This window comes from Ostrea edulis, chromosome 4 (assembly GCF_947568905.1).
Source record: "Ostrea edulis chromosome 4, xbOstEdul1.1, whole genome shotgun sequence".
Lineage (NCBI taxonomy): Eukaryota > Metazoa > Mollusca > Bivalvia > Ostreida > Ostreidae > Ostrea > Ostrea edulis.
The window spans coordinates 50,208,640-50,222,227 of NC_079167.1; the positions used below are offsets into that span (position 1 = coordinate 50,208,640).

Genomic DNA, 13,588 nt, shown 5'->3' on the forward strand with positions numbered 1-13,588 from the left:
TTTGTATGCCTTATACTTGCCTTATACTGTTTATAATAGCCTGAAGAAGTATATTTTATTATACCAGTCCAGTAGAAGGTCAATCTCTAAAGCTTGTGAAAAGCGTGAAACGACTACATCAATCGAAATTGGGATGAGAGAGGCAAGGAATCCACACATTTTGGAGGAATTGTCACCGCAAAAAAAAAAAATCAGAAGTATAGTTGTATAGACCTATATATCAGGTGTCTGTGGAAAAAATATGGGGCCGGATGGAGTCCCCTTTATTTTTTGTAGCATTTCCCCCCTAATGTTAGTAACTAAATTATATAAAATAAGATCAATTGTGGTTAATGGTCACCATTAAAATCATCCTTTTGCCTGTTATTTTTAATTCATCTCTGACGCTCTATCTTTCTATAAATAACCCTAAAGAATTCCAAACGTAATTTTAGAAGAGCGTGCTAGCCAGTCAAAATCGCCCACCTATTATGCGCGGTATCAGTACATAGCACTTCGTGGTATAAAATGGAAAATCGAGCTGTAGACCCATGTTTTGTTGCAGTTTTCGGCGATAAGAGGCAATGAATGCAGTCATGTCATACATGGTTTTTAAGTTGAATGATTGTACAATACAACGGTAGTAAATACATTTGCATCGCATATTCCCTGGAAGCTCAAAAGGCCGACATTCTCAGGGGGTGCCATTCGGTGTCATTTGAAGTTAGGTACCTTAATGTGTTATTATTAGTATACAGAGGTCATAAGTCATTTACAGAAACAAGTGCCTGTGATTGATGGGTATATAATAAAAGCTAATACTTTCCTCTGTTTGCTTTTAATAAATCTAATTACTGTAATCCTTGCATAATTGTGATATAATTAAATGTTATGATTCAATATTTTTGGCGTGGGATTAACTACATTTTTTGATAACTGTCCATGCAGTCAACAATTACACTTACGTGTCATCACAACAACCTGACATCAATATGAGAACAAATTAAAGTAGTCATTAAGGACTTGTTGGATTGATTATAAATAATTATTGTGATGGAATATATTTGTTGTTTGCCAATGATATGTAAATAATAGCAAAGGACGCAACATTTTATATACTTTAAAAATGAAAAGGCTACCAGAAGATGAAGGTTTATATTTAACATAGCCTCCGATTTTTAAATAAAGAAATAACAAAAGTCTCATACTTGGAATTCAATTTAATCATCCCTATAAGTGATCGGAGCATGTGGCAATGTGTCTATGTTTGTGATCATAATGTGATGTCTGACCATTAAAGCATTAAATATTTGATTCTGAATTTCTGAAAGAAAAAAAAGAAAAAGAAAAGAAAAGACTGATGGAAACAGTTGTTGAAGTCAGTCGTTCATGTAGACTAAGCTTGGTCAATCGAGTGAATTCTATTGACTTTATTGATAAAATTTCGAACTCCTGTGAATGTATATAGTATTGAAAATACTGAATCATGACATAAGGATTGCAATACATATCATATTGTGAAGGATGCGTGTTGTTTCAGCCCTAGTTCAAAATTGCTAGAAATATGTTCTAAACAAATTGATTTGATTGATATTGCACCAAGAAATAGAATAGAAATGTTATCATTTTAAAAAAATTTTTTTTTTTTAACATATTTAATATCAGATTGCAGTTGTAATTTTAAATATCAAAATGTCCGATCAGAATACTAAGAATCTGTTTGGGTATCCCTCAGAAATAGGAAAAATCACACTAAACCAACATATGTATTGGTCTATATACACACCATTTGGCATGTACATATCACATTCATTGATCCACGTTGGAGTTTGACCTCAGCAGATATAGTTTACTTTTGATAATTAGTTAGTTAGTTAGTCATTATGATTTATCTATTTGATTTATTTTTCTATCTATTAAATTTATCTTTGGAGTGTTTCTTTTTTAGCATTACATTCCATCTTATTCAAAGTTAGTATGATGTTTATATGCATCAGTTTAATATGCACACATTTTTAGTCCTAGTGCCTGAAGATTTTTTTGTCTTTTATCCATAATATATATCTTTCGGGGCGAGATCAAAAGATGGACTTTGGATAAAAATCTAAATTCAAATAGTTAGGGGAGTGGGGAGTAAAAACTGAAGTAAGTTTTTGTCATCCTACATCGATTACACTTCAGTGCAAACAGAAAAAAGACAAGTGACTGTTAAAAACCATGTAATAATATTACATTTTAATGTCAGAGCATTTAATAGTTTTAATGTACAATTTCATTTGTGAATAAACAGTAGTAAAGGTATACAGAGTGTTAATAGTATGTTTTTACTCGTTAATCTATTAGTTTCAACATTCATCATATTTAGTTTTAGGGGGAGGGGATGGGGGTGGGGGTCTTATTGAAAACTATGTGAATTGAGTTTTTTGTCTGAAATTGAACAGAATACAGACCGAACTATTGGGGCTAGGATCTAGGGTTAAAATGATATGCCCCCTTCACGATACGATAAGTATTGCAATACTTATTCCACGATTCAATTTTTTTAATATGATACATTTTACAGAAGAAACCAAAAATAACTTTGAAGAAAAATTTGATTATGAAGATTCACTGTCACAATTTTAAAAACAAGCTTTTTCCAAACCACTGAACAGTGAGATGCCTGTTGGCTCTGTAGTTTAAACTGATTAAGTTCATTACATGTATTGTTTTAGTCAGACTCAAGGCTAACAACAGTCTGACCATTATCAGATGCCATTTTGTCCCTCGTTCATGTAAAAATAATCAGTAAAGGTCAAGCTCGATGTATTTTACCGAACCCAATTTTAAAAAACATATCGAACCCTAGATCATGGCATTGAATCGAGCATTTATATTGAACAGTATTGATATTTTTATGAATCGTTTCAGCCTTACTAGCAGAGTTCTTGAAATTTCTTTTGAAGTGTCAGACATTTGGTCCGATACTGTTAGAAATAGTGTCATAGTGTCAGCCCAAACAAAAGTTTGTCAGTCCAGAAAAAAATGCATTGCTTTTGAGGTTTTTATAAATTTTATTTATAATCAACTACATGTGTTATTGTATTCAATCTCCATCTCAGCTATACGTTCATAAATTCTCCTTTTATACCCTTTCGCATCTTCCTCACACTCTGAATCTTCTTCAATTCACCGAGTCACTTTTTTGCTCCATTTCTCTCTCATCCTCCACTTCTGTCCCATCCTCCACTTCTCTCTCACCCTCCACTTTTCTCTCTATCCTGTCTATTCCTCTCAACTTCTTTCTCATCTTCCTCTGTCCTCTGCAATCGTTTAAATTACTCTCTCTCACTTTGACCCGGGTGTAGTTGGTCTCGCGACTTTGAGCAGATGGTGTCACCTAGTAATAGGTAAAACCGCATCAAATAAAAGTCATTGTCTCCCAGATTCCCGGTTTCTTTTCTCCTCGTAGTTCTCACAACAGATTCCTCACGTTTACGTTTCAATGTCTTGCCGGATTTAGCATCGGTTTGAAAATTTATGGGCCACATGGCCGCCATTTTTCCCGGTAAAAAACGGACTTCCATCCCGATCTTTTATCGGCCATCAGGACCGACAATTAAGTAATTTGTGTCGGACATTTACTACTTTTATCGGATAATCCGACATTACTGACACTTTTCAAGAACTCTGTACTAGGATCTTACAACTTGGTACATCTAATCACCATGATGAGAGGAAGATGCCTATTGTTTTTTAAGGTCAAGGCCAGTGTTTGAAATTGGTTTAAATTGGTTTAAAACGTGGTATAGACCACGGGTCTATGCCAAAACAAGATGACATAGACCTCATCGAATTGGCATAAACCACAACATTGAAAAAAAAACCCAACACAAATTTAAAACATTGTAATGTACTTAGAAAGCATATTTTCTTTCCATTTCCATAACAATATCCTCCTCATAACGTTTATCAGACATCCACTTTTGGGATAACTCTATTGCTTTAAACCTAAAAAATCAGCATAGACGATTTGGTCTATCGCAATTACAATTGGCATAGACCGGTGTCATTTGACATAGACTTGGTCTATCGGTATATAGTTAATTTCGAACACTGCTTGTCAAGGTCCTAGTATCAGTTAATAAGAAAACCTTGTAGGCAGAATACAGACTGAGTTCTAGGGGCTAGGACTCTCAAACTTGGTGCACATACTCCTCATGCCAAGTGAAGGATGCCTATATTGTTCTTAAAGGTCAGAGGTCAAAATGTCAAGGTCATAGCATCATTTTAGTAGGAAAACCTTGTAGGCAGGATACAGACTGAAGCATTGGGGCTAGGACTGTCAAACTTGGTAAACATACACCTTATGCCAAGCAGAGGATGTCTATTGTTTCTCAAGGTCAAAGGCCATAGATAGTATCACTTAGTTAAAGAACCTTGTTTTTATTTTCCAGATTTTTTTCATTATGAATGTAGGTTTGCCCTGAAATTTTGTCACAACCTCCCTCTTAGAGAAATATGTAATCTGTTCACAATTTAACTTGATTGGTGCACCATGACCTACATTAAGGCTAAAAGTAGGTCAAATAGTTTTCTGGACTTTTCCTCATCATGGATACAGGTATTGTACTGAAGGTCTAATGGGCATATGTTGTAGAGTTTGCAGTACTCCATTTACTCTTTTATCCATATTGTTGCGCCAACATACACCCTGGGGTCATGATTTTAAGAACTTGAATGTGTGCTATCTAAGGAAGCTTTAATGTGTTGATGTTTGTATATTGGTTAACGTCCCTCTCGATAATTTTCTCTTTTTTTCTTTTATTGTGTCCTGGTATATTCAAATTATACCTGAATTTTAACGTCACTCAGATTGAATGTGCAAATGTAACAATACAGACACAACCATTTCATTTTCATTTCGATTTTAATCTAATAGAGCATAAAATAAAAAATTATGTAAGTCAAATAATTGTTAATTCATGAGATACATTGTTTGCATTATTTCTTTTTATTCTAAAGTTAAAAAGATTCCGACGTGTTTTGCTATGATATCTGCTTTCATAAATCATTGAAATAAATAGAAAAAAGGAAAGTTTTGATAATTTAAAAATTTGTTTTTGTATATTTGTTGACAATTGTTTTTGTTCAAATGGTGTAGTAGCACTCTTCAAGGTCTCTTATTTAATTCAAATATATTGTTTAATTTTTACAACTTATTGATAGAAGATACACATGTAGTGTATTGGATAGCAAAGTAAATTTAGAATTAGCTATCATCAGTTTGGCAAAAAAGGTCAAGGCTGAAGAGGTAGTAGTAGACATTGAAATTTTCCTACTTCAATAAAAGATATGCACTCATTGGCAATTAATTGTTGCTGCTCGAATTCTATGATGCATAGAGTTTGTTACATGGTTTATTTGTGCCCTAGGGATGTTCTGCCACTCTTCTAAAAGTGCCTGATGCAAAGTGGGGAGAGCCTCTGCTGGATTTGGGTGCTTTTGAATGTGTCGATTTAACATGTCCCACAACATGCTCTATTGGCAAGAGATCGGAGAAGAGCTAATCTTGACTCATCAGAGAAGAATACACAGGACCATCTTTGCAAAGGAAATACATTTGGATAGTTTTGTTGTAAACATGGAATCTGCCATCACATTGGTGGGGCATTCCCACAGTAACATGGCACAGTTTGATGCCACAGGAGCAGATCTCAGCATATTTTTGCATTACAATGTGCGAAACTAACTTTAAAATCCTATAGACTTTTGGTCCATAGTCATTTCATTTCCTATAGACCACAACAAATTCCTATAGACCGAAATTTTAAATGCAATATTCATTGTTATTAAAAAAATAAATAATAGACACAAATTCGATTTGGTAATTCGTTCATAGTTTGATTGTATTCTTTTTCAATTGCATGCACAAGCTTTTCAATTAGAATTTAATTTTCTTTTTCATTTTGTTCCAACTCAGTTTCACTGTCTGATTCTTCATCTAAGTCACTTCTACTACATTTCGTTTTCTCATAATTTTCTGCGACTTTAGCCTTGCTGGAACTTGTTGTACTGACCGCCTTCCATTTGATTCCAGGGCGTGCACCTTCCACATATTTTTAATCGTTCAAAAAAGGACTTTCCAAATTTGCACGAAAATGACGTACATTGAAATAAATATCAAATTGATCCCCCTGTTGAAAATGGAATAATCTGATTCGAATGATTTTTAATACAATGTGGAACATTTTATTACAGCTAAGGGGTGAACAGAAACATAAGTGTATTTACATATAAACTGGTCCTGCTTCTCATATATGTTTAATAAGCGGCGGGAAACCAGTTTTTTACTCAGAATTCCTATAGACAAGTTGGTCTATAGCTATTTTGATCGTTATAGACCGATTCGATTTTCTATAGACATTGTCTATCGGTCCATGGTTAATTTTGCACGCTGGCATTATGTATCCCTGGTGTCTTATTTGCAGGATTTAGTGCAGTTTTAAGTCAATTTCGTAAGTGCTGCAACATCATGAAACGATCCAGATGAAACATTTTAACTGCCAGTCAACCAGTTTGAGGCTGTTTACAGTTGTAACAGTCAGTTTAAGGCATTTGTGGAGATAAGATGTTGTGCTTATGTGGGCATTCAGAACTCTTGCCACAGTGTTCAGATGTTGTGCTTATGTGGGCATTCAGAACTCTTACCACAGCGTTCAGATGTTGTGCTTATGTGGGCATTCAGAACTCTTGCCACAATGTTCAGATGTTGTGCTTATGTGGGCATTCAGAACTCTTGCCACAGCATTCAGATGTTGTGCTTATGTGGGCATTCAGAACTCTTGCCACAGTGTTCAGATGTTGTGCTTATGTGGGCATTCAGAACTCTTGCCACAATGTTCAGATGTTGTGCATATGTGGGCATTCAGAACTCTTGCCACAATGTTCAGATGTTGTGCTTATGTGGGCATTCAGAACTCTTGCCACAGCGTTCAGTTATTTCCAGTCATCTGACAGTAACTGTACCGCCCTTTGCTTGCATCATTAAGTAGCCTAGGACTATTCTTACCACATACCGGAAGGATAACGAACAGGTCTGAGACACTGAAAAGCTGTCTTGTGTGTATGTGTACATACTAAACAGGGTATGTACTAATGTTTTATAGACACAAAAATGCATAGTGTGACCATGTTCAATCAAAGTTAATTGCTGGGGAATGTGTATCATATCATGCAATTCAAATTTGCTAACAATAGTTATCAAGAACACAAGATTTCAGCTTACCTGTTTGGCAACAGAATGTCACAGTATTTTTATGAAGTATGAAACTCTTCATATTGCCTTTAAAATAGACACTAGCTCTTATGGAAATTGTTCATAGGGTCAGTGGATACTCAAATTTAAACATGTTATCATGGTTAGTAAAGTTTAAAAACTGCATCAATGCATGTAGCATAAAGGCATTTCTTGTAATATATAGAGGCGATATGCATTTTGTGAAAAATATCAGTAAAAGTAATTTTACTGTGCATTGTTGAAGGTACAGTGTACTTGTACTTTTAAAAATGAAGTTCATTTTTATCATTTATAGTTTTTGGTCTGTGCATCTGTCTGTTTGTCCACAAAAATTTAACCTTTAACATGTTTATGCCCCCCTTCAAAGAAGAGGGGCATATTGGTTTGCACCTGTCGGTCGGTCGGTAGACCACATGTTGTCCGCTCAATATCTTGAGAACCATTCACTTGATTGTAATGATATTTCATATGTGGGTTGGTTATGAAAAGAAGAGGGCCCCTATTGTTTTTCAGGTCAAAAGGTTAAAGGTCAAGGGTCAATCTACTCTGGACATAGGAATATACTGTCCGCTCAATATCTTATTGAGAACCCTTTGCTTGACAGATATCAGACTTGGTACACTGGTACATCTTTTAAAGGAGTAGATGACCCCTATTGAATTTGAGGTCACATGGTCAAAGGTCAAGGGTCAAACTGGACATTGGAATATACTGTCTGTTCAATATCTTGAGAACCCTTTGCTTGACAGACATCAAACTTGGTACATTGGTACATCATCAGGAGAAGATGACACCTATTGGTTTTGAGGTCACATTGTTAAAGGTCAAGGGTCAAACTGGACACAGGAATATACTGTCCGTTCAATATCTTGAGAACCCTTTGCTTGACAGACATCAAACTTGGTACACTGGTACATCTTCAGGAGAAGACGACCCCTTTTGATTTTCAGATCACATGGTCAAAGGTCAAACTGGACATTGGAATATACTGTCTGCTCAATATCTTGAGAACCCTTTGCTTGACAGACATTAAACTTGGTACATTGGTACATCATCAGGAGAAGATGACCCCTATTGATTTTGAGGTCGCATGGTCAAAGGTCAAGGGTCAAACTGGACATAGGAATATACTGTCCACTCAATATCTTGAGAACCCTTTGCTTGACAGACATCAAACTTGGTTCACTGGTACATATTCAGGAGAAGATGACTACTAATGATTTTGAGGTCACATGGTCAAAGGTCAAAGGTCAAACTGGACATAGGAATATACTGTCCATTCAATATCTTGAGAACCCTTTGCTTGACAGACATCAAACTTGGTATACTGGTACATCTTCAGGAGTTGATGACCCCTATTGATTTTTAGGTCACATGGTCAATCCACTCTTGACATAGGAAGATATTGTCCGCTCAATATTTTGAATTGATGATACTACTCTCAATTAAATGATGTGTGTGTGTATAACCCTTTTTAATTTTGCACCATGTGGGGGGGGGGGGGGGGGGGGGGGGGAGCATATGTGTTTTACAAACATCTCTTGTTAATGCTTAGTGCTAGTTACTCAATATTTCACTTTTATATCCCGAAAACGTCAGAATAAAAAAAATTGAATAGGACTACATTATTGCAGCTATAGTAACAAGACCTTTCTTGTGGTACCAAGATTACTTATCTAGACCATACGGGGACACAAACACATCTTGTTTATATTTACATTCTACTTTTATTTCTGTCTGAATTCTCAGCTGTTGAAATAAATGTACTATAGTTATAAAGATTCATACTATATTTCTCAAGATTCATACATGAATTTTTAACAACTGTAGCACATTCATAAGGAAATGGCTATCATTACAATTTGTAAAGATATCAAAGTTGCATTTGAAATGTAAATATCATTAAGTGAAAATAAGATAAAGTTTAAGTTTTATAAAATTAGTTTATTGATAAAAGAGAAATGTTTTGATGATGTCCAGGTACTCTATGGTCTGGTGAAAGAGGAGGAGGTGGTGAAGGAGGAGGAGGCAGATGAAGAGAATATGACATCAAAGTGGTTTCTTCATTTGACGAGTATCGTAGATAGTATTGATCTATCAAGCAGAGCTTCAAGAAGAGCTTACCAACAGAAAAGAAAACAGAAAATCCAAAGTATAATGGATGGTATCAAGATGAAACAAAGACGCAGGTAAAATCATCCAGATTAAATTTATGGATACTTGTTAAAATCAAGAAGTGGCATTTTCATCTAACTTTAACAAAATTTCAGTTTATACTTGCCAATCTACAAATGGAAGTATTGTTTGTGACAGCAAGGTTGTGTTAGTCATATTGGTGTTGAGGCATCTCGATGTTGTATGAATTCAAGTTCAGTTATGTTGTGACCCTTTTGGGCAAGGTTGGGGCCACAATATGAGGTCAAAATTTTTCATTGAAATAAAAATTGCAAAGAATATTTTAAAAATCACAATACAAATTTATGAGATCTAGTTCTTCGAATTCACTTTGTATATTCAGATTACTCGCAGTTAATTCATACAGTTATTGTCATAAGTTTATTACATGATGTATCTTGCCCAGCATCATATTGCGTTAATTATTTGTGAGAAATAATAGTTTATAGACATAATACATGCTGATTACATGGGTTATGCAAATGTTTACAAATGTTTAAGAACCGGGTTCGTTACGATTTGGCCCGATCCCGAACTCTAAGGCACATTAGCTGCCATTTATCACGTTTCATATTTGAATGTTCCCATGTCTATCTTTTTATCGAAGTATTACGATAGAAGCTACTTGAACTTGCCGTTTTATAAAGGTTACACTGCCATTTTACTTCAGTATGAGCAGTTTTCCATTAGCTACATTAGTTAGCTTGCCTGTGTGCATTTTCCCCAATTGTTTATAACAGATGTGTTGCAGGGCCGATTTGGGTCAATGATTGGTTATTTGAGGTTACCAAGGGGCACCTAAATAGTTTATATATATATATATATATATATATATAAATCACTATTTTATGGGTCTCCCACAGGGGTTCATCTGCAACTCAATAATATAACTGATATAACTAATTAAGTATAATTACCCATCTGCTTTGCTTCTCCTCCATCTCTCTTTTCCCAAGACTGGGATTTGACCGTGTTACTGGTGTTCTTCAGTCGTGTTTATCTCTCATAGCAATGTAACGCAAGACTACATACACGAAAGTACTATGACGTCACAGTAAGTATTATACAATTGAAAAGTAACGTCAAAGTTGATATTGCGCGAAAAACATTTGAAAAAGGTAAGAATCTAATAATAAAATGAACAATACTCACCCGACCTCGTGGACACATCCTAAAATATGACTATGCGTACAATTAAATATTTGGTAAGTAATGTAACAAAATTTTAGAAATGTTTGTTCACAAAGCAGTCAACTACTGGCCTAAGTGAATACAAACAAAAAATATTACAGTAAGTAGTTAATCATAAATACATCAATATTGTTATAATATATAAATAGTGCATGTAGTTGAGGGTAACATTGAAAATTTTCACCCCGAGAAAACCATTGTCAACTGAGGCGTAGCCGAGGTTGACAATGGTTTCTCGAGGGGTGGAAATTTTCAATGTTACCCTCAACCACATGCAATATTTGTTTTATTATACTGAATGTTATATAAACAACAAAGCAGAAGGACTTACGTCTGTTTACATTTGATCAATCACTGTCATGCAATATTTGGTATATTGATGCGGGTATTCGTGTTTATTACAAATGTTCTAATGACGTCGTCTAACAATCTACGGCGAACCGTACGCGCATAAATTTGACGCATGTGATAATTTTTTATAATATCACCCGTTGTCAAGTAATGTTACCCGTTGCTAGATACTATCACCCTGGGGCGCGTGCTTTCTGTTCCAAGAGGGTAACAATATGTTTTTTCAAATGCTTTTCGACCAATCAGATTCGAGTATTTTACATGAAAGTATAATAATCAGTTATTATAACACGTTCTTTGCATACAAGACATTAATTATTAAAGACAAAAATGTTTCTTTTTGTTTATTCCGTGTGGTACATAAGTATTCAATATTTTCTTCCATAAATTTTCTCTAAAGCGACGATAAAAGTCATCTTTGTAAAGTTTTTCAAATCCTATTATAGAATAATCGTCAATACTATGAGAATCTGTATAGAAATGAATAGCAACAGGGTCATCAGTTTCTCGTCTAATAAATGACAAAATCAAAACATGCCTTTGGTATAAAGTTACCCCAGTTTCTCCCTCATATACAATTTTGTTGCCATTTTTGCAAAACACTCCATAAAGTACATTGCTGGATTTACAATTGATATAATTTTTGATGTGGTATTTGTTACTGTTGCAGTCCTCAAATTGACACAAAGTGCACATTTTAGCACCACACGGCTCGCATGAATTTTCTTTTCTAAAAAATAGATTATTGTGTTTCTTATGTACCAGAATGTCTTTTAAATTTTTGTCTCTTTTAAAATTGTATAATACTTACTTGACGTCATAGTACTTTGTGTATGTAGTCTTGTGTTACGTTGCTATGAGAGATAAACACGACTGAATAAGATCGGTAACATGGTCGAAATATTTCTACAAAGTGGTTTTTTTTATATTTTACTTAGAAAAAAAGAGACTTTATATATATATGTAGATTGGTACTCCTTGGTAACGTAACCTCAAATAACTAATCATTGACCCGAATCGGCTCTGTGACACTTCTGGTATAAACAATTGGGGAAAATGCACACAGGCAAGCTAGCTAAGTGGGAGGCCCATTTATTGGAAACTCAATGGTAAAATCCTATGGGAGTTAGAATTTTGTTATAGGAATTCTTTATGAGTATATTAGGATATTTAGCGATGTCATAATTGGGAATTTAATCTATTATTACTCAAAGTACAAGTAGCTGACAGGTTAATTCTCATGCCCCCGAGATCGAAGATCGAGGGACAGATTGTTTTTGTCTTGTCTGTTATTCTGTTGCTCTGTAATTCTGTCATTCTGTCTGAAACATCAATCTCTTACGCAGAATATGCGGCGCGGATCTAAGAAGTCTGATTTTAATTAGATTATCTGAAACATTAATCTTGCTAATAAATAAAAATTTTGACCCTGTGACCTTAACCTTGGAGTTTGACCCATATTTTGAAAACTTTAACCTTGCAAATAACTTTTGAACAGCAAGTGCTAGAGCTTTGATATTTATGCCCCCCCTTCAAAGAATATGGGGATATTGCTTTGCACCTGTCGATCAGTCAGTATGTCGGTCTATCGGTCGGTAGACCACATGTTGTCTGCTCAATATCTTGAGAACCATTCACTTGATCATAATGATATTTCATATGTGGGTTGGTTATGAGTAGAAGAGGGTCCCTATTGTTTTTCAGGTAAAAAACTCAAGGGTCAATCTACTCTGGACATAATAATCTACTGTCCGCTCAATATCTTGAGAACTCTTTGCTTGACAGACATCAAACTTGATACACTGGTACATCTTAAGGAGTAGATGATCCCTATTGATATTTAGGTCACATGGTTAAAGGTCAAGAGTCAAACTGGACATTAGAATATACTGTCCGCTCAATATCTTGAGAACCGTTTGCTTGATAAACGTCAAACTTAGTACACTGGTACATCGTAGGAGATGATGACCCTTAGTGATTTGAGGTCATATGGTCAAAGGTCAAGGGTCAAACTGGACAAAGTAATATACTTTCCACTCAATATTTTGAGATCCCTTTGCTTTTCAGACTTCAAACTTAGTACACTGGTACATCTTCAGGAGGAGATGACCCCTATTGATTTTGAGGTCACATGGTTGAACTGGACATAGTAATATATTGTCTCCTATATTTTAAGAATTATTTGCTTGATTGACACCAAACTTGGTACACTGATACAGCATAAGGAGTAGATGAACCCTATTGATTTTGAGGTCACATGGTCAATCTACTTGTGACAGAGGAAGATATTGTCTGCTCAATATTTTGAATTGGTGATACTACTATCAATTAAATGATGTATGTGTATAAACCTTTTCCATTTTGCACCATTGGGGGTGGGGGTGGAGGGCATATGTGTTTTACAAACATCTCTTGTTCACATGAGTATTCCTTGTGACAAGACCTTTCCATGGGTACCAACTTTTTTGACCCTGTGACCTTGACCTTGGAGTTTGACCTACATTTGGAAAACTTTAACCTTGCAAATAACTTTTGAACAGCAAGTGCTAGAGCTTTGATATTTCACATGATTTTTCCTTGTGACAAGACCTTTCAGTGGGTACCAACTTTTTT

At 35.0% G+C, this 13,588-nt stretch overlaps 1 protein-coding gene across 1 annotated transcript in view; it reads left to right on the forward strand.

Moving 5' to 3' along the window:
• The window catches only part of LOC130054193 (transmembrane channel-like protein 7), a 94,674-nt gene that overhangs the window by 3,303 nt on the left and 77,783 nt on the right, over nucleotides 1-13,588 (forward strand). The window contains exon 3 of the mRNA XM_056162865.1: nucleotides 9,239-9,447. Coding sequence (XP_056018840.1) covers nucleotides 9,239-9,447 — 209 coding nt within the window. The remainder of the gene's footprint in view (nucleotides 1-9,238; nucleotides 9,448-13,588) is intronic.